The sequence below is a fragment of the Manacus vitellinus genome, unplaced genomic scaffold (assembly GCF_001715985.3).
Source record: "Manacus vitellinus isolate BGI_N305 unplaced genomic scaffold, ASM171598v3 scaffold_67_pilon, whole genome shotgun sequence".
In the NCBI taxonomy this organism is placed as follows: Eukaryota; Metazoa; Chordata; class Aves; order Passeriformes; family Pipridae; genus Manacus; species Manacus vitellinus.
In genome coordinates, this window is record NW_021940737.1 from 2,364,786 (window position 1) to 2,387,597 (window position 22,812).

Sequence of the window (22,812 nt, forward strand, 5' to 3'; positions counted from 1 at the left end):
CTATGGAAAACCAAACCCTATAACAGACAGTCAGATGATAACTGCAAAGCATGTGGATGCAATTCTCTCTTTTTACAGCTGAGTTTAGCAGCTTAGCTGCAGTGCATCTATGAGAGCAATATCTATCACAAAATGTATCTATTGAGGCCAACTTTGCCTTTCCTGTTATTTGGAGAAAAGTGCTCTTCAAGATCCCTCCAGCTCCCCAGAGAGCACAACAGGAGATGTTCCTCACTCAGTAAATGTGTCACTGCATATGAGATTCTTCAAACACTTCAAGGGAGCTGTGGCAGATTGCAGCTGATAGAAAATATCCTGTTATCCAAAGATTGTTTCTTTACATATCCTTTGTGGTCTTACTGAAGAAGATTAGAGAAATTAGATGAAGTATGTCATGTTGTTAAGGAATTCTCCCTGTCAGACCATTCCAGAGGCTCCCTGGCACTCCCACTCCCAGATCCAGAGACTCACTGCTGGGACTGAGGTTCCTTCCCAGCAGTGGCTGCACTAACCCAATGGGAGCCCCATTTGACTCCCCACACCCCACTCACACAGTCAGATGAGTTTTCCTTACCAGCTCGACCCCAGGTTTTCCATAACAGAGTCTCAGACCTCTGGTTCCTGTTTAATAATTTCCTCTTGGTGCAAGAGCAGAGTTACAGCTCGAGCTGGTGCCTCCATACTGTGCATGGAACACACTGAAACAGGGAGCTGTCAACCTCCAATGATTTCCTCTCAAACAAAAAAACCCCAGCTCTAAAATATACAGAGCCTTCTGCATACATCTCTATAGGATGGTAAGGCAGGAGGAAAAGAAGAACAGGAAAATGCAGTTCACAGTGAAAGGAACTACCACAGCCTTAACTCACTGCTTCTTCACTCAGGAAAATCTGGTATATTTTTCAAAAGCAACTTCTGTCTAGGAGTTGGGGAAACACTCTGTCAGTGCACCAAAAAAAAAAAAATTAAAAAAAAGCTGGTCACAATTAAGCCTGGAAAGTTTCTTTTTTTCCCCCCATAAGAGGAATACATTTTTGCTTAGAGTGATTAGCAAAAAATTACGATTCTTCTGTTCACTGTTCAGACTTTAAATCTGAACTTTATGAATCTTTAAAATGAATCTTTAAAAAAGCAATCTTTCAGAGTCTTACCTCAGCTGTGGAGACAAAGGAGTCTGTTGATGCAATGCTCAATGTGTCTCGAAGGCAGAAATCATCCGTGTTATCCTTCACAGTAATGTCTGTGTTTTTATCTTTAAAATATAAAAAAAAACCCCAAAACTTTTTTAGATTCCATTTACATCTTGAAAGTGTGCTTCATGTATACTTTAACATAGTACTTCATCTGGAAGGCACGACATTAGAATACTGTGAGAGTAAATTCTCTTTACGACCCACTAACACATAAAAAGGTGACTGCATTTTTCTGCCTTTGAAGTGGACTTTCAAATATCAGCCACAATGACCTGGGAGAAGAAAAAAAAACTTGCCCAGAGGTTTTCCCTTTTTCCTTTATAGGCTTCTGAAGATCTCTCTATCTTATGATATTACTTTGCTATATTGATCTAAACACTGTTAAGGTTTTAACTTGGCTGTGTTATGTGACAAATGCTCAATGTTTCAGTCACCAAGAAATACTGTTATAAATAAAAGTCCCTTAATAAAAAAACACCCCAAATTTTAACTTCACTGGAATTTGTTTCATTTTCTGCTTTTCATGTCTTTTTTCATTTGCTGGTTCTTCAAAAGAGCAAGTGAAGTTTTTCATCTTCACTGCATCCTCTTTCCCCAAAAACTTCTTTTATTGAAACAACACATCCAGAAGCATTTCCTATGGTGCTAGAATTCTTAAAGCCTTTAAAATAACTGACATTTTTTTTTTGCTTAAATTCATCTACAATACAGTTTCTCTCAAGTTTCCTTTATTTTATTCTCAGATTTCAACTGTTGCACTTATTACTATTTTCACCATCCAGAAACACTTTCACAGAAGGATTAAATTGGTAAGTCAGTAAGTCAGACTTTGGCTTGATGTGTCCCACACTACATTCCCAGTGGAGCAGATGCAGTTATTTTGGGTTACTTTACCTTCAGACATTACACATGTGTTGCTAAAAGTCTGTTTTATTTCCAAGAGTCAGCAGCAAAGAGCTACCCAATGTCCTCCAGATCTGTTGCCACGGCAATTCTTCATTAAAAACACTATTACATAGCAAAGTGGCCAAATGCCAATACACTGGAATGGTTTGCTCATCACTTGAAATGCTACAAATCCACATAACTTAACTATTACTTTGGTGGTTGTTACGGTTTTATTAGTTATGGACCTGGGCTGACAGCTCAAAACCTGCATATAACAATAAATACCTGTCTCTGAGACTAATCACTGAGGGGAAAAAATTATTAGAAGTTTGGACAAAGATTTTACTAGATTAAGCTAGGCAAAGTGTAATCACAACTTCACCAATATTCATATGAAGTCTCTGATTTTTTCAGCTCATTCTTACTGGTTCTTTCTTTTGACCTCCTAAAACCAACAGAAAAAGTACTGCAGCATCCAGGTTGGTTGAGAAACAATCACACACTGGGATCTGCAATGCTGGAACAGAAAACCAAACTGTGGTTTGTAAAGCATTAGCCTGAGGTCCGCTCAGAGCAGATGGGGTAACACGGTGTTCCTTATTTCTCATAAATTTGCATTAATTGCCTTCTAATATTACATGAGATGATATTCTAATACCACTTTTTCACATGAGCAGTTGCTGACTCTGCAGTTAACACTGTTAAACCCAGGGTAGCACAGGGATGTAGAGCCTGGAGGCAGATTTTTCCACTCTCCTATTTTCAACCTCTCCCTTTGGCTAAGTTGCTCCCCACACCAAATTTGTAATTAAAACAAAAGTTTCTACATGTCACAGTTATAAAGTCCCTCTAGCACGTGGCTCAAGGGCAATCCAAAGAAATGATTTTCCTGAATCTGCCAGTCTGTAGGGAACACAGAGCACTTCCTTCTGGAGAAGAAAACAGCCCCAGGCACAAGCAGTAACACAAAATGACAAACCCCTACAGGAGTAAAACATGGGCCAGCCCTCCAAAGATCTGACTGGTGGCTCTGATGAAGATGCCAAGGTAAGGACAGCTCTGTGTACACAAAGTGCAGCTGTCAAGTGGTCTCATATATCAACTTATTCACAATCCAAAAACACCTCCAGCACCCCCACAGGGAAGTTCCCAACTGCAGCACAGGCTGAAGACTCAAAGCCTTTGGATATTGTGAGATAATCACTGTGCTCTTGGTGTTACATGTGGGTTTATAACTCAGTGACAAGGACATCTCCCCAGACTGACTCTGGTGTATTTAACTCTGGGCTATGTGTGATTGATTACATATAAATGGGAATAATGCTGTTTAACTCAAATTTATCCTGTGTATATTTCAAAAAAGAATTGGTGTAAATGAAGGAACCACAGCCCAGAACACTGCAGCATCAGGGGTTCTTCTGCAGATCTTGCATTCAGCCTGTTATAGATTACATGAAGCTCAGAGAGAATAAAATTTTGAATACATCTATATTTGTTGAAAAATTCCTAATTCCAAGTGTTCTCTCACTGAGCCAGGATGTTTTTAACATCTCAGTTAGTTCCATATGGAATATCTGTGTTTTCACTCAAAATTCTCACTACTACAGAAAAAGGCACAAAATTTGCATGTTATGACAAAAAAAAGAAAAAAAAAAAGCTTGGCAATGCTGAGTGAAATAATACCTTTGGCAAGCAATATGTGCATACAAAGTAAGCAGAACAGCCTTGCCAGCTATTCCTGGCTTTGTGGCCACCACCACCACCCTAACACCCCAAAATACCCCCAGCCAAGCAGGTGTTTATCAGTGCCCACACTATCATGAAAATTCCCTATGGAATTTCACTAGGGTGCAAATTAAGTTGCAGCTGGAGTACATACCATGGAAGTACCAGGAGACCATTCTTAGACACAAGAACACAAAAAAAGAGGCAGTGGCACAAAGAGACTCCTGGAATGAACAGCTGCAGGAGGAACCCACCCTCCAGTGCCTGCAACTGCTCATACATTCATCCCGAGTTCTTATGGATTCTAATACCCTCAGGAAAGGAATACTGGCAACTATGTGAGCCTCAAATATAGTTGGCTTATTTGAGAAGCCAAGGAGTTATTTTGGGTTCACTTGTATTTGCAAAGAGGACGAAGTAGAGTTTCAGATGTGATGCTGACAGCAGTAATTACCGTCAAGGCTCCTGGTTGTAGTGCCTGAAAATGCACATATGGTTATAAAGTTAGACTAAGGGCATTAAAAAATGGAAAAATAGGGAGGACTGCTAATGCCTGTGAAATTAATCCTAGCTTTACAAGGTTTTGCAAACAACTATCTACTTAAAACTAAACAAGGTAAAAAAACATCAAGCCAGAACCAAGCTATTTTCACATCCCAGTGTGCTAATCTAGAATATTTATCTGTCTTTGCTGTGGTAGGTTTGCATGGTAAGACAGAGCACAAAGGTAATCCTCCAAATTCTCAGAGCAAAATCCGACCTTAGAGATGGAACTGCACAAAAAATTCACTTTTCAGCATTCAGTCAAGAAGCATTCACCTTCACATCATGTTCTGAAACTCTGAAGACTGGTCATGTGTTACCTTCTTGCCAGCCCTGAATGAAACATGGCTCGAGCTCACAGGCGAGTCTGGCGCTTACGTGCAGCATTTAAAAAAGGAAAGCACTTACTCACTGCAAAGAACTCCCTGGGATTTTAGTTCTGAGTGCCACCATTAAATAAAGCTTCAGTGGAAAATCAGTGCAGTCAATACACCACAAGCAGGAAAGCAAGATGAGAAAGGAGGGACTTTACAGACTCCAAAGAGGAGAAAACCTCGCAAAGGAATCCACTTCTGGAAAGTCAGGGCACCCCGAGAGCAGGAGGGGCCCAGTGCTCTGTCAGGCCCCTTCCATGGGTGGCTTCATGCCCAGGGAAAGGAATGACAATACCCAAGTTCAGACAGCACAGAAACACAAATCAACACAGCTCAGTTCCATGGGAATGTGTCACAGTCCTCTAGCAAGGCACAAGTGGCACAGTGGTTTGTCACCCCATTACTGAAACATCCCAAAGCAGCTTTATTCACATTTATAAATAGTTATAATTCTGAGAGTGTTGACTGAATATTCATTAAAATATCATTAGTCCAACCAAGTAGCTACTACAGTAGTACATGAAGTCTTACAGGATGCACCCAGAAAGCAGTGAATTTTCTGTCATGCCATATTTATAAAAAGAAAACAATCCCAACCTTCATATGGCACTTTCTCACGATTGGGTCATGCAGCCACAGGTTAAAACTGGCAAGCCAAGAATGAAGCAGGGTATCCACAAAGACCATTCTGGGTTTAACAGCTACTGTTAAATTATGTGTTTAAATTCCTCAATAACACAAATATCTGGGATCAATAAACTGCCCTATAGCTGGAGGCATCTCACCAGCTGCACATAAGTGAAGATGTTACTGACAGCAGTATGAAAATGTATTTCAGGTCAGGGTCTTTTAAAAATAACCAAATCCTGTACTCTGCCAGTACAGCAGCATGTAGCAGGAGTTAAACATGTCTCAGGGTACTTTGTTGGGACCACTCTGATGCTAACTGAGGTGAGAGATTCCTTCAAAAAACAAACCACTCCTCCTGTGCCCACCAAACCCCGAGAAGATGCTCCAGCCAGGCTGTCAGGGTGTGCTCACACCTCCAGCAGCCCCTGCTGTGAACTCACAGCTTCTTCTCACCAGCCTGTGACTGGGAACAGGTAATCAAAGCAGTCATCTCATGGAAAAACTGGGGAAAATGGAGCCTAGGACAGCACCAGGTCACCAGGATCTGCAATTCCACCTTCCTCCTCCTACTCACAGGCCTTTTCCAAGGTAAGCTGTGGCTGAGCTGAGCCTTCAAATTACATCCTTAACCCAAACCTCAGCAGCTTTCGTGCAGGGAATGATCTTCTGGTTTTGTGTGTACAGAAAGCCAAATCTTACTTCCTTAGAAAAAGTTGACTCAACAGAGCTTTCCTAATTCTTTCCAAGTACAGCTATAGCATTCAAGGTCCACATAAAAGCCTTCCATTTGCAATACACACACACAGATATAAAAAGGTCCATTTTCCAAGCCATTAGATGCTCATCTAATTATCATTATGCACAACAAACACGAGATGTTCTTCATTGACTGTGTTCTGTATTACTTTGATGCTATTCTTAAGACAAAAGTAGTCCAGCTGATTAAAAGTTGAATTAAAAGCACGTGTACAGATGACAGTAACACATTCTTCACGAGTAGAGAATGCTTAAAAAGTTTAATAGTACAATCCATTAAGTTTACACACATAAGCAGTAAAATGCAGCTGAAAATGGAGATGTACTTGATCTGCAATATTTGTCATCTGGAAAAAGATGCAGTTTGCCTAAAATAACCTTCAAGAGATTTCTCACATAATTTGGAAAGAAAGAATAGTGATTTCTGTGATATTTATAACAATTTGGTTATTCTGAGATCTTCAAGACACTGACTTTGTCCATAAAGTTATATTATCTGCTGAGTACACATGTTAGATGGTGTATAAAACAAAACAACGTGGTTACTGCTCCTATATTCTGAAACAGTAAAAATCAAGTCCTTTTGGATGGTCTCATCTAGCAAAGGCAAACAGAGCACAAAATGCTTCTGCATAAGTAATCATTTTAGTCTCTCCACGTGAAAATCAAGTGTACCTAAAAAAGGGATGTAAGTACAATTTATTTCCTGTAATCTATAGACACAGACACATTAAATTACAGAAGATTAGGAAATACAGAAGTATTAGGAAATATTAGAGAGGTTTAATATTCTGGAATGGTGATAAATCAAATGTTTCCTTTGAGATTTAAATCTGCTGAAGAATTTTTCCATAAATTCGATAACTGAGTTGGAATATTTCCCGACAGTTGCAATTTTTCTTTTTTTAAGCAAAGAAATTATCAAAAGGATAAAAATACTTTATTATAAAGAACATGACCTGTGAAAGCTGTCCCTGAATCATTGTAGCATGCTTTATCATAAAACCAAGACCTCAAAATAGAAAGGCCTCTCACCACAAGGAACTCTGCACTCCTAAGGAAGAGTAAACACACATGGTGCCAGATTGCTGAAATCTGAATTTTAAGAAGATAAAGCAGCACCTAACGTGTATTTTATAACCTGAATTAACACATGACACGTGCAGACAGCTGAGAAATCAGCTTAATGAACACAAACTAATGTATGCACGTGTTCACTTCTCTGTTTTACCACAGACACATGATCCTGGAACAGATTTGAGAGGTGTATCTTGTGTAAACTGTACGTCACTTCTCAGTCTCTCCCTGTCACACAGCTTTTCATTGCTTCAAAAATGTCAACTCTGATTATCCATAACTGCACATTATAAGGTTCTACATTTACACAGGGTTACAGTTTTCTACAGCTTCTTTTCTCTACCTCATATCAGTGGATCTTCCCTGATTTTAAGGTTTAAATCCCTCTTCTTTATAGGAAATCTTTGTTTCTGACCACCCTTCTAGACATTTTCACGTCTAATAGTTTAGGCAACAGTTTCTGTCCTTGTATTTGATTCCAGAGATAAGATCTGGCAACCAAGCAGGGTTTGCTCAGCTGCCTAATCCAGAAGGGGGCTGTTCAGATGGATGTGCAACACAAAGTTGTCGCTGTTTCCTCCTCACAGGGGTCCTCCATTCTCCCGTGGTTCACAAAGCATCCCAGCAAAGTTTAGTCTGAATTCCAGCCCTGCTGATTTCAAAGCTGAGACTGCCCACGAGGGATTTCTAGCAGAGCAGTGTGGAACCTGCCAGGTACCTCAGTCATCAGCTTTGAATGTCACTGCCTTTTCTCAGTTCTTCACATCCTAAAACCAAGTGTGAACCTGCTGCTATTTTTGCACAGACACTTTCTAGTGCCAATGGAATGGTCTGTTCAAGCCCATTCAGTGGGCTTGTATCTTAACTCAGATTCAAAGCAGATCCAAAATGCAAGGTCATATTTACAGGAGGAGAAGGAAGTACAAGGTTTACTTTCAGGTTTTACTCATCTGGAACTAGCACCTTTAGTACCCTTTCTATGCCAGAGGCCTCCATAAGTAGGTTAGGCAGAAAAGTCTTCTCACCAGACAGGGAAGAGTCTCAAAAGTAAATGAATTTATCTCTTTGTCCTCAGTTCCTCAAAGTCAGGGGGTACTTAAAAGCAGGATGTTTACACCAGTGCATTCCTAGCACTGTCCCTGGCTTCTTTTCAAGGCAATTCACTGCCACCTTCTTGGCTTTCCCACCATGCCTTTCCTCACAGAAGGGCAGATATGAACACATGGAGAGATGAAAAAGGGCAAGAATAACCAGCAACTGTTGCTCAGCTCCTGAAACTTGTTGCAATCCTAATTATTTTTTTTGATTTTTTTTTTTCAAATTAGTTTCCTAATTTGTTATACAAAAAAGGAAAGAATAAACAGTTTAGTATTCCAGCATAAACACTACTTTGCTGGACACAGCACAAGGCTATGAGAACATCCAGCATGTATCTTGTCAAAGCAAGATTTTAAACACAAGATTTCTGGGAAGGTTTTTCTTTAGCCAGAAAATCATGCTGGAAGGATGATGACACTTCAAAGCACGTGAGACAGACTGACAAAAGGAGCCCACATAATCATTTGTTCTTCCATTAAAAGAGAAGTATTCTGTCCAGGAAATTTGGCTCAAACACTAAACTGCAAGTTATTCATGCTTTGTTAGTCTTCAGGACTTCTGGCAGCTGAGAATTTCACTAGATTCTTCCATAAAATCTGAAAAAGGAGAGTTTGTTCTATTGGCAAAGGACAGAACAGCTGGAAAGGAAGAGAAAACCTTCCTAACTTTGTCCTGGAGGAAAGAGTTGACAGAAGTGGCTCTGAGGTATCAGAATGTAGAGAATATTTTCAGGATAGGTAAAGACAATTACATTGCCAATTTTAACTTGAACATTTCCTTAGCACACACTGGGACAATACAGTATCAGAAAAAAAAGATGATACCTTCTATCCCCAGAATTAACAGACAGAAAGACAGAACAAATTATTTAACTGGTGACCTTCAGTAAATAAACATCAAAAGATACAGACAGACATGTTTTGGGCTAACATTAGGATTCTGTATTGAGAATGGAGTGTATTTGACAGGCAAACTCTCATTTACACCAGTAACCTCGGTCTCCACTGGAATTCCAGGGCAGAACTGTTGAGCAGGATGCTGCAGACTCCAGTGACACTGCTCAGGAATGTGAGCAGCTCCTGCAAACCCAGCTGCACACAGCACCCAGGGTAAGAACCTAAATTAGCAAGACATATGCTTAACTTTAAACAGTGAGACTTAAAGAATATCTTAAGTGCCCCACTGCCTGGGGCCTGCCTGCATTCCACTTGCCCCAGAGAGGAGGAAAGAATGGGATAAGAATCCTGAGACAGTTGTACTGAATGAAGAGTTCCTCTGGACCTTTAGTTTACTAAATAACACCAATCACCAAACAAATTAAAAACACAAACAAATTAAGAACACTGTAAGGTTGCTAAATGCATTAGTAACAACATCAATACTTGAATCATAATGCAAGTGATGATTAGTGCAACCTGACCCTGGGAGATAGCCTAAAATATGGACATTCTTTACTCAAGTTTTGCTTTGTTTTACCTTACTCTGGTTTACCACAGATAACTGATACACTGACTAGATAGCAACTTTAACTACATCTGTTTGAGAAGCTGCTAATGGGTGCCAAGCTGTCTGCAAATATGCACCCAGTTACCTTTAAATACTCCCAGCATATCTGCATGTAGAACAAGGGCAGCTTTAAATAGCAGGGCAGAGAATAAAGCCTGGTGTGATCGACATGTGCTCTTGTACCAGCCACACTACAGCACTTGGCTCCAAACAGGGTTATTAGGTAAGGTGGGCCATGTGCACACACCAGATATCCCACAAAAAATTAGACAATTTACAGCAATTGGTTAAAAAAAAACAACAAAACCAACAACTTTAGCTTGAACCATCAAAAAAAAACCAAACACCCCAGTTATTTTTTCTACCAGTTTTAGCAATCAACTGCACAAATACATGCAGGAGAGAAAAATGACATGTAAATAATAAATTTTACTCCCTCCATTGTTACTGTTCACAGAACCTTTTGCTATAACTTTCCACAAAAACAGCTTTACTCCCACATAGAGTTTTAACTTTGAAACATTTCAAGTTGAAACGAGTGAGAAAATTCTAAGATATTAAGAGGCCTTTAGGAATGAAATGCTTACACAAACTACTTGAGCCTCCCAGCTACAGGGTAAACAAGGAAAAAAACCAGCCCCAAACGATTTGCTTGGTAAATAAATGTGTAGAGCTGTAATGATGGGGTATGGCCAGTGCTAAACAACAAGGGCAAAAATGTTTCAGACAAGCCTCTCTTAAAAGCAGACTGCAATGCAAGGAGAAATTTTTCAGCAGAAGTTCTAAAACAGGAATTGGCCCTATGGGCCAAAACATGTTCTCGATCATCAGTTTATGTAACCTCACACTGCCATACTCCAGTCAGAAAAATAAACACTTATCCTGCCCTCACTCCTTGCCATCTGTCTGGTAGGATTTTTCCTGCCTCTCCAGCAGTTATACTCACAATGTATATAAACACATAAAAGTCAAGTGTATGTACATCCTTTTTTAGTAAGAAAAACAATCTGTAAACTATAACTTGTTAAGAATGCATCACGAGAATATACAAAAGGGGAAATAAAAAAAGCAACTTCCTGCCTTTAGAAGCCTGTTTCCACTTATCTAATAAATCACTTTCCAAAATGCAGGCAAGTGGTTATTAAATCAAGCCCTGACATATGGAGAAAATGATCACACTCCTTCACACAAGAAGAAGGTAAATATGTATTTTTTTAACAGGTTTTAAAAAAATGGAGAAGATACTGGCCAGAGCTAAGCACTAGAATGAATGGCCAACAAAAAAAGATGCAGAAAGAACACTCAAAATACACGTCTTTAAAGTAGTGTTAGTCAGATGTGCTGTGGGGAGAGTGATAAACACATGGACAACCAGTCCTACCTGAGTACTACTGTGGGGCACCACCTGCATAAACTGCTGTACAAATGTTCCTTACTCATGAGAGGAACTGGAACAGCTTTTTCATATTTAACCCTTTTTATCATGGGATTTAAAATTGATGGCCAGAGAGGAAGGAAAAAGAGGGAGAAAGTAATTATGAGTCTTCCCAGGTAACTCTGGAACCAGGAAGCTCCTATAAAAGAGACAATTGCAGCTGTTCCTGTGTTCTCAGGAATGAGCAGAAACAGTTGAGACACTTTTTGTGTTGGGAGGACTGAGCAGGGAAGCACAGGAACAGCCAACTCAACAAAGTCTGGGAAATAAAATCATGTAGATGGATTTGGGCTCAATTATAAGCAGCTTTCAGAGATAAAAGGAGGAGTAGCTCGTGCTTCATTTGAAGGGAAGCTCTTGAGGGAGAGATGCTGATTAAGGGAGGGGAATAATCCAGTCAGAAAAACGAACAAAGGTGGTTTTTATAAGTAACAGTTAAGTCCATGTCAGGGAAGCCAATTTTAAATGGACAGGGCAAGACAAAACATGGCAGGAGTCAGGAAGTGAGAGAGACAAGGGCTTAGACAGGAGTTTTGGTGTGGACAGAAAGAAGACAGGTCTCGGGGGTGCCATTTAAGGAAAAGCAAGGAGGTGTATAAATAGCCTGCTCAGTTGGATCTAATGGCAAAGCTGGGGGGCAGATGGTGACAAAGGTCCTCAAAAACCAGAGACAGACTCTGTGATCTCAGGGGAAGTGTTTCTGTAAATCCCTATCCACACCAACCTCCACCTGAGTGACCAGTGAGTGACCCTGAGCTCTCCAGTGGACAGCAAAACAGATCGTCTGGAGCCACTGCTGAAAAGGTTTTAGCTTAAGACAAAACACAAACATACATTCCAGGTTATCAAATACCAACACACAGAGATACATAATATGAACACTAATAGTTTTCAGCACCATTAACTTCACTGCATGTCCATGCAAAGCTACTTTGCATTTTTAGTAGAGTACTGCCAAAGTTGGGAGTCTCAGTGAAAAAGCCAAGCATTACAATCTTTTTATAGACAGCAGGTTTGCAGAAATATTTTTGCTTACAGTTCTAAGTTGAATTTTTAACTACCCATCTTATTCTACTATCCAGCGTGATGCCTAGGTGCCTTCTGATAAACAAGTTTGCAGAAGGCAATTAAAGTGTTATTAATATTGAACAACATGCTTTTAAAGGAAAGTTTTAAATATTATTGCTTAGGAAAGACATTATCCAGTTCAAACATCTGCACTTTGAGTGCAGAGAATACTTTGAGTTTACTCTGCTGTGAGTCAGAAATAAGGAGTTGCACCAATAAGTTGCAATATGAGAGACCACATGATTTCATCAGTTACCGAACTTCAACAAACTGCAATAGCTAAAATTTATGTTAAAAATAGGCATTAATCTTTTAAAAATAGGATTGGAATAATTTTTCTGGGCTTTTCTTCAGTCTTAGCTAGTAGTAATGCTTTCTTTCCTTTATATGAGCATTTCAGGGGATGAAAATATTTCCACACCTAAAAAAACCCAAAAGCTGCTGTTTTCTTTTGTTTCCATTTCAACTCTGTTCCAGCCATTGGAAAATGTTTAGTCCTTCTCCAAGAAAGTAAGAAATCACTTAATGTAAATTTATCTTGAAGGAGAGCACGAACCAAATGGAAGGTTTCAAGTTATCATAAGAAGTTTCACAACTCTGAATTTATTTTATAGTATGTGCTAGGAGAGCTCACCTAAGTGAATTATTATTACAAAGTGCTCATCTCCTCGTTGGGGACTGAGAATTATAAACAGAAACATTTCTTGTGCATAATCAAATAAAACATAAAAAAAGCTAAAATTTTTCCAGTAACATTTTTGAGGCAGGAAGGAAAATACAGGCTTCTAGTTATTAATCCATGGACAGTAAAACATCATAGAAGTCAGGGTTAATAAAATACATAAAAAAGATCTTCCAGTAGCTTCACTGATTTTTGGGGTTTTTAAGAGCAGCTGGAGAAAAGGTTCCTAACATGTAAATCAGTTCTCCAAACAGTTTTGTCAGTAGGTTAAAGGCTGTGCTTATTCTCTCCAAAATGCCAGACATATCTTGGAGTGTGAGAAGAAAATTAAAAAAAGAAACAGACAAACCTTTCAACAAAACCATCCGACAACACAGACCTTTGTGAGAGGTTTCACTGCAGCAGCTGAAACACTTCACTGGTTTGAAACTGCATAACTGATACACAACAAAAAGCAAATATTTTAAAAATTCAAAGGTATGCATTGATTACTTTTTGATATGGCCAAAAAGCTGGAGGGCTGGTGTACACAAGCCACCATTAGTTTGAGTTCCTTTGTAGAGCAGAAATCAAAATAACAATATGAAGTATTAGGAATTTAGTAGTGACAAGGAGCCCCACAATTTGAGAATTTTCCCCTCTGACCTGCAATTCTGCTCGTAAGGAAAGCTATTGTTTCTCTCCCAGCTCTTTACATTCCTCCCAAGTTAGCTCGACTAACATTTCAAGTCTGCTAGAAAAGATCTAAATAGGAAAAAAAATAATAAATGAGGAGAACTTTCTTCAAGGACAGACTACAGAAAGTGCTGGAAGCTTTTAACCCTCTACCCCTTTACATTCATCACTCAGAAATAACAAGAAGAATATTCTGTTTCCCACTTTTCTGCCAATTGCCTCCTTTCTGGTTCATTCCTACCTCAAGAAAAAGTGTTTATAGGCTTCCCACGCTGCTTCCCAGCACTAAGAGGAACAGCAGAAAAACAATCCCTGTTTAGCCTTACCTATTTCTTTAAATTTCATGTCCAGAGGTATTTTTTTCTATAGAAATCCTCTTTTATCTTGCTGGTTTATATGATAATTCTGAAAGTCCAATGGAGAATGCAACAACAGTGAGCATAATGGCATTCCATTATTTCACCTATTTAAAATGTAAGTCTTTTCCAGGGCCTGTATTAATCATTTATAACTCAACAACAGCTAGCAGAGTTGAAAATTATTATGTGCAGACATTTCTATTATTATATGAATAGAATTCTACCCCAGGGATAAAATGTATTTATTTATACCTGTATCTTCTGCACTGCTAAAAGTTGAATATTTAGAAATATCTGAATATTCTATAATCTCAGAACTACCTGTCATGGCAAGTATGAGAAGAAAACCACTTCAGAGCACATCAGGAAAGCCAGTGGTTGCAGTGAAAAGCTCTTGTTTTCCAGAAGGCTCCCAGGTAACCCATTCCTGACTCTCCCACGTGGCACATTTCCAGAGTCTCCTCCAGAGACTGAATTCTTGCTTCTCAAAGCTGGTTGGCAAATTGTTCATCAGGCACAACCAATTTCCAACAGTCAGTGGGATCACAAAATGAAAAGCAAGTCTGTGGTGTGACTGATCAATGGCAGCACTGAGATCTTAATTTGACTGGGTGGAGGGAAATAATGATCTGGGAAGAATAAAACACTTAAAGGTTTAGAGAGGGAGCAGCATCTGGGACCAGCAGACAAGGAGAGGAGAGAGAAGGTTCAGGAGCTCCACAAGTTTGATAGAAAACTTTACAGAGAAAGCAGAAATTGAGGAATTGATAGAAATTTTTACCTTTATACATCTCCTTCCTGACCAAATTTGGAGCTGGTTCTAACCCAAACAAGAATAAGTGCTAGTCAGACATTTCTGTAGCACTTGATAGCATTTGTCCAAGTGCCAGAGCCCTGTCTGCAGCTGGGGGGAATCACAGGCACTTCAGAGAGAGAAAATGGAAGACAAATGCACAAACTACAGCTAACCTTGTGTATCAGAGGGAAAAACCATTTTCTGGTTACTGTTGTGGGTCAACAGTGAAACCCTGAAGCACAAGAGCTGGTTATGAGTATTCTGATGACAAGCTGCAAGTGTTATTATAGAATGGTTTGGGTTGGAAAGGACCTTAAACATCATCTTGTTCCAACCCCCTGCCATGGACAGGGACATTCTCCACCAGACCAGACTGCTCAGAGCCCCATCCAACCTGGCCTTGAACACATCCAGGGATGAGCCTTGGATCTTCCTCTCACAGAAGAACAAAAACCTCCCTCAAAACAGCATTAAAAAAAATAATCTTATTCTCAACACACTTCAGATGCAACATACTTCAGAACTTAACTTGGTTCCCCTGAACAACTAGAAATTTGATCTAGTTCTGACTTTGACAAGGCCTACAAATCCCCCAGCACCACATACCTTTCCCATATGTAAGTAGCTATTCAGAACAAGTCAGTCACCTCTCAGTATTTGCTTCATTAAGGAGCTGACATACCCAACTCAAATCACACATTAGCTTGTTTTTCCAAAACAGATAAATCCTATGGCTTGTTTTGAGCTGTCTAGTATCTCCACATGTCCTGAGACATGAACAACAGAACTGGACACAGTATTCTAACCCCATACAAAACCCAGATTGCATCTCTGCCTCTGTGCTGGTGCCACCCTTTTCCCAAAGCCAAAGAGCAGCAATGGTCTTTTTTCTACAGCAACATGCCAAGAACTTACACTGATTGTGATGCATAATTTTCCTAATACATTCCAAGAGTGTTTCCTCATAATTTTTCTTTTAAAATCTCTCAATTATATGTACAATCCATACTTGCCTGGATTGAATGTAATTTGTTAGATGGCAATCATTTAAACAGCTAATTCAGATCTTACTAACCTTTGTTCTTCATTAATCTAATGCTTTTAATGCCCTAAATTATAAATTTTTATCAACTTCCAGCTCTACAAATGACTTTATAATCAACCACACAGCTGTTAAAATTATAGCATTTGATCTTCCACAAAAAGTAAACCTCTCCCTTAAAGCAGACAGAAGTATAAATAAATGTTCATATCAGTGAGATAACTATTATCACCTAATTTATGCTGTATCAATTCACCAAACTGCAGAGCTGTCAAAAACCTACAGTCCAAGAAAACCCACCTACTGTGAAACTGTATCAACTGGCACTAAATATTTGTCTGGGTGCAAATTAGCAATTCTATTTCACAGGCATGAAGAGTTGGAGTCTGGGAGTTGTTTGGTTGTTTTTTCAAGACTTGGAATCTCCCAATCATGTGGAACATTCTCACTTTCCAAGATTACCGAATAGTAAGTGAGAGATTAGGGTGCTTTCTTTACGTAGCTCCTTTAAGAAGTTTTAGGTGTAAATCATCCAGGAACACATCTCAGCTGCCTCTTTTGCCACAAATGATATTTATTCCTACAGAGCACAGGAATTTATGATCCTGTTCAGAACTGTGGTTTATATTTTGCAGCAGGGTATTATTCTTATTCTTAGTGTAAATGCTGTACCACATTTCTTTTGACCACTGGAATTCCATAATTTTCCTGGACTTGCTTATTCTTGTGACTCTTGAACCCCTCCATTCCTGTTGTTGTTAACAGTATCAAATATTGGACAAAAGTCTTCAAAGCACCACAGCACTTGGAAGCAGATGATGTCCTGCTGTTCTCTAAAACATTCTGGAAAAGTGCAGCATTCTTTGATACATGACTTGTTGTTCAAGCCACAAATTCAGGATAATGAAGAGAAGCCCCAAATCTTGAACACAGAAAATGGTATTCACTGAACCACTTCCTTACTTGTTTTCCTCACTCATCTGGGCCAGCACAACAAAATTCATAATAAAGTAACAGACATCTACTCAAGATATCACAGATTATTCCTAAGAAGAACATTTGAAAGGAATGAAATTCTCACAGCATTCTTGGCAAACAAGAATCCAGTTATCCCATCTACAAAAATAAACTATTAATTCAAAATATTTGCAAAGCAACCAAGCAAAACAGTAACTAAACACATGAAGCATCATGTTGAGTCCTTTGAATACCATTTTATTGATTTTGTTTGAGGACAGAAATTATAAAATGCAACATTCAAATGGTTTTCTGCTTTAAGGATTACATGTACAGGTGTATGGAAGTATGTCAGAAAGCCAGCTCTGACCCAAATTTAATTCCCACCTTGCTCAGAGGTGATTTCAGTGGATGCAGGAGGGCTAAGAGAGGACAGTGCTGCCACCTCGTGCCAGCCCAGCTGAACCCAGCAAACAACCCTGACAAAGTAACCCCTGAACGTGTTCTGCCCTTAAAGTCTGATGCTTCATCTTGAATTATGAAAGAGCACAACGGTATCGGTCTTGAACAACTCCTACACCCAATTCTTTAAATAAAAATAATCAAACTATCACTACTTAATCAGCATGTCTGGCAGCAACTGCTCGTTTTGTTTGCCATTCCAACAGGTTAGTCACTCACAACTGTGATAATTTTCAGTCACCAGGGATAAGAGCTTTGATAATGATTATTAAGCTCAGATTAAGTCTTTCTAGTTTGGTCTTCGCTTTTAGTAAAAAAAAACAAAAACAACACTATGACAAACCATACACAGTCTGACAGTTCAAAAGATGCATGGAACTTCTACAACACCCATGCTTTAAAAGGGTGATATGAACTTACTGGATAAATATTTAAATACAGAAAAGCTACAAAGAAAAAAATCTTTCCTTTCAATCCATTGTTATCTAAAATACAAGTACTTCACCAAACACTAAAGAATAATGGAAAGAACATGATTTTTTTTTTCTCTGTTGACTCACTGATAAATATAATTCTGCTCAGTGGATATTTCAGTTCCACCTCCCCACCAAGAGCCATCATTAGAAGCAAAAAAAAGATGTAAAATAGCAGAACTCACCAACATCATTAGCTAGAGCAGCAGGATCAGAGACCCCAAGGGTGGCCTCAAACTCCTCCTGAAGACGATAAGCTCTTTGAAGAAGAGATTCAAGCTTATGAATGAATTCAGCACTGATGATATCCTGCAAGAAGACAGACATTAGAAGATTTTCTACTTGTTTACAGTCTGTAAGATTCCTTTGTAAAGTCTAAGGATATTAAGCCTTCAAAGAGCAAAGCATGCCACATTGTTCCCGTGCTGTTTGTAGGGAATTAGTCAGATGAATACTTCAGCTTCCAAAATATACACACTTTACTGAACACACATGTATTTTATTTAGAGTAATAAAAATCAAATCCGAATTTTAAAATACTTTTAAATTACCTGTGATGTTTACTGCACTGGAAATGAAAGCCACACGTGGTGTCTGTTTATTTCAAAATATTTTTAGCATTTAGTTGATAGGAACGGAGGAAAACAAAGTTCAGGTACCATTATTTGTGAATATTCACAAATTGATCATCTTTTCTGAGACCTGTCTTTGCTAAGCAGACACCCTCTTACATGATCATAAAAGGAAGAGATGACCCAAGGATTATGTGCAGAGAAGTAGCTGCTTGATAAGTCCATAATACCACAAGCAAACACTGATGTATCAGTAGCAATTGCCAAAAAATAAATAATGCTGATTCCCTTCCCATGCCCTCCTCCAAATAATCAACAAAAAAAAAAAAATCAAAAGGAATGAAGTCAGATGTCCTTTAAGGGCAATACCAGTAAACTGGAAATGGAATTAATTCTCAAGTTTGGTAATGGAATTCCCATTTGAAAAGATTCAGGTAATAAAACACAAGGAATTACCAAGGCAGCACCAGATTACAGATTGAATATACTCACTTCTACACTTTCTTCTGCAATGGCATCTCCTGCTCCCAGCTTAATGGAACCACAGATGGCTTCATCTTCAGCTTGCCTGTTCCGAAAGGTCAGTGCCTGCTCCCAGCGCCGCAGGGCCTCCTCAAACAGCTCCATCCCTAGGGCAGAGCAGGAACACCCCCAGGCCATCAAACACAGCTCAGGGGCACTCACATTCCACAGACACAAGAAAATACACAGCAAAAATAAGGATGATTATCACAGAGATGTTCAGTTTTTAAAACAACAGCAATCCCTTGCCTTTTTACTGAGATCAGTAAAAGATTTTACTAAGAAGTTCTTATTGTGACTTACCCATCAAATATAAATTTTCAGGTGTAGTCACTGGAATATTGACAAGCTTAATGTCATCCTCATCTGCTTTATCCCAGGAATTAGAATTGGCACAAGCACAGCTGTGACAAGAGGTGGCACTCTGAACCTTAAAAAAAAAAAAACCACACAGATTTTGAAGTGTTGTTATAGAGAGGATCCTTAAAACCACATTCCTGTCAGAGTACATTACACCCAAGCCATGTGCCCAGAGGCTGGTTTTCCTCGGTGGGAAGGACAATTGGCTTCTCAGCATCTCCAGCCACCCTGCAGCTTGCTCAGGGAAGTTCCTTCAGCTCAGGGAAACCTTTAGATGCAGATTCACTGCAAGATGACAATCAAGAGCCTTAAAACACTTCTACTTACCGAGGTCAGGCTTTGGACTGAACCAGAGTATTTACTGAAGAGTCCTCCATTTGCATAGATACAAGACTGAGATCCTTTTTCCTTGGCAGAGCTCAGAGAAAGGGTCAAGTTTTGTCGACTGCTGGAACAACTAGAACCTAAGAGATACACTTATTTTATTTAAAGCTCCCACAAACTCAAAACATCGCATCTTTTGCAATTCTAACAAGAACTGAATTGCATTTACTCTTCTCAATAAAGTCCAGTTTAGAAGCAAACAACAATTATTCTGTTATTTATAGTTCTATGTGAGAAATTACACACTAGAACAGTCACTATCCATAACAACAACTATGCATTGGAGCATAATTATTTTCCTATTCTGTAAAAGATTAGATCTGCATTTCTCAGTATTAAGAGTGGCAAACCCCATTGTTAATATACTATTCATAAGGGGAGTTTTAATCCAAATTCATGATTGAAACTTCACCTTTGGGAACAACACCGCCTTCTTTATAAGACACTGTAATTTTGCTCCTAATTTGGCAAATGTAAAAATTTAACAATTCAAAGGTGCTCAGGTGTTCTATCCTGTGGAGACCATTAGAGGGATGGAGCACCTGTCCTGTGAGGAAAGGCTCACTGCCCCTTTTCTTCCTCTCCAAGAAAGCAACAAAAAAAATCCAAGTTGGGAGTTCCAAGATGTACCTTTTTCTGAATCAGCTGCTTTGGTACACTCCAGTACCAGATGACTTGGTTCCCATGGGGGCACTTTCTTGTTTTTCTTTCCACGTCTTCTTTTAAAGTGATGGGCCAGAAAAATCACAGATATTGCACTCACTGCTGTTACTGTGAAAAGCTTCTTCAACCCAGGGGAAAGCTTTACCTGAAAATAAAATGTGACTTTGTTGAGAATATACACATAGAGAGACAGCTTGCAGCACCAAGAGCTATAAGGTATATTGCAAATCCACAGACTATGGGGTTCCAAGCAAATCACTTTCTAATAACCTTTTTTTTTTAAAATTTCTTCTTAATGACAGGGCAATACCAGGCTTCAAATAATTCTCTAACAGCAAAAGAATACTGAGAAGGAACTCACCCCTCATAACTACACTGTGAAAGATCCCAAGGCCAACATTTGTGTGGGGTTTCAACTTGGGGAGAAGAGGTATTTAAACCTACTTCTCTAAATAAACAGTTTTAAAAAAAAATCACACTGTATTTTGGATATAGATCAACCATAGGTTTAGAGATGTTTAAATTATCAAATAAGAACCACGTATACAAGCAACTTCAACCAGAAGCCATTAGCAAAGTTTATAACATAGAAAGTGCCATTCAACTGGAAACTGCAGTCCACATTCACAAAATCTTTTGGAAACTCTTGCTGCTTGAGCAACAGACTGCTGGGAGAAAGCCAGATCCACAGTCCTTGGGCCTAATATGGTGCTTCTGTAACGTGATTCCTTGTCCCAGAGAGAGAGCTGGGCACACAGAGGTTCAAAGACCCACAAGTGGATTCTTTTTAAACTTCTGTGTGCCTACAACAGGCATGATCATAAATAAAGAGTGAAATGAAAGCTCTAAGGAGAGGAGAGTCAATAGTTGCACATAGTGGAGTTGCACATGGTATATTAAAAGGATATGAATATGCTGAAACATAAAAAAGAAATCAGTCATCTTGCAACGAGAATTTTAAAATATTCCAAATACAGAAAAAATACAAGCAGATACAGGTAAGACTGAGAATATCTCCTTCTGGTTTTATATGCAGCAAACCAGAAGTATTTACAAGGAAATATGAACTATTACATAGCTTTTGCTGACGAGTGTCTAATTGGATAAAAATAAAATACAGTCATATTAATGACATGGGTTTCAAAAAGCAGAACATTTTTAGGACCTACTAATATCTATGAAAAAAATACTATTGGCATTTCTAATTATAAACTTTTGTTTAGTTATCCTGTCAGTAATTCAGTATGCACAGAATGGAAAAAAAAAAATCTACTGGACCATATTTTGCACAGCCAACTAGAAACTCTTTTTCTCATCCTGTGCACCATGGCAGCAGAGGACTACAACTGAAATATTTTTCTCAAATAACTGTGACTTACTTCACTCTCTCTTTTATCATATATGTAGTTATAAGCAACTAAAATGTATGTTCTCTGATTCTCTACTCAATTACAGCTCCTCCTCCCTGTCCTTGACATGCAGGTGCTCTAAAGACAAATCTTGTGATTCCCTGCAGAAAAGGAATATCAGCTTCACAACACTTCCAGCTTTTGTCAACCTGGAAACTATGATCATAATTTACTCTTCACCAAGACTCTGTGTTTCTAGTGAAAACTTGCCTACAATATCAATGAAAGAAAATACAACCAAATGACTCCAGGGCCACCTGTAAACAGAAATACTGTGATTAATGGAGCCTTGAGATTTTCTCTGAAGAAAATCTTTCCAGAAGTAAAATGGAACAAAGAAAACCAGCATAAAGGACTGAAGGTGTTTAAAAACCAGCCTGCTTTTAAAGAATCTTGTTTTAGTCATTGTAGCCCTTACTTAATAAAATAAAAGTGACTCAAAAACTAGAATAAAGGTTTTTGTTTTACATTAATGAATTATCATTGAGATTAATTAGGCAAGCAGTACTGGCAATCTAGAAAGTATTTCACACCACACTTGATGCTATTACTCAAAATTTAGCGACAGTCATGTTTAATTTTTGAACACCACAAAATTCTACAGGAAAAATAAAACTCGAGGATTTTGATATTTGGTGAGAGTCATTGCACTGTTACAAAATGGAGCCACACAGGCAGTGCAGGTAAAGCAGATGTGTGATGATGTACTAACCATTTATTAGCAGAAAAAACAAAAAGCCCCGCTTCTTTTAGTTCAGTGTTTTGAACAAACTAAGCCCCAAGGTATTCTGTAGAAATTTAATTCACGTCAAGCTCACAAGAGCACGTACAACATTGCAATAAACGCCTAAATGCATATCAAAAGCAACAGTATTTAGATAATGTGTTTATTACCTGGTTAAGAGAATAATACCAAGAAAGGGGGAGATGGAACACCCGCAGAGCTGCCGTCTTCAGAGAAAATCGTGTCTCAGCAACACCTTCTTCTGACATGGCTCCTTCTCTCCCATAACCTCATGAAGCGAAACTATCTCGAAAACAATCACAGATGGTCTCTGGAACACTCTGTCAAACGAGGGATACGTTACCAAGTTATGCAATGGAAAGCCCAGGACAGTTTTTCTTCTGCAAGCTCGAATCTCTTACATAACAGGTACATGACT

The 22,812-nt window shown here is 38.8% G+C and overlaps 1 protein-coding gene across 2 annotated transcripts in view; it reads right to left on the minus strand.

The window, feature by feature from the left end:
- The window catches only part of MIGA1 (mitoguardin 1), a 35,843-nt gene that overhangs the window by 11,686 nt on the left and 1,345 nt on the right, over nt 1–22,812 (minus strand). The window contains exons 2-8 of one of the 2 annotated variants that reach the window (XM_018083734.2): nt 22,544–22,714; nt 20,208–20,385; nt 19,521–19,657; nt 19,137–19,263; nt 18,804–18,940; nt 17,925–18,048; nt 1,152–1,252 (exon numbers count right to left, since the gene is read on the minus strand). In XM_018083734.2, coding sequence (XP_017939223.1) covers nt 1,152–1,252; nt 17,925–18,048; nt 18,804–18,940; nt 19,137–19,263; nt 19,521–19,657; nt 20,208–20,385; nt 22,544–22,642 — 903 coding nt within the window. In that variant the 5' untranslated portion in view covers nt 22,643–22,714. Of the gene's footprint in view, nt 1–1,151; nt 1,253–17,924; nt 18,049–18,803; nt 18,941–19,136; nt 19,264–19,520; nt 19,658–20,207; nt 20,386–22,543; nt 22,796–22,812 lie in introns of those variants that run through there. The other variant, XM_029963988.1, reaches the window with a different exon arrangement.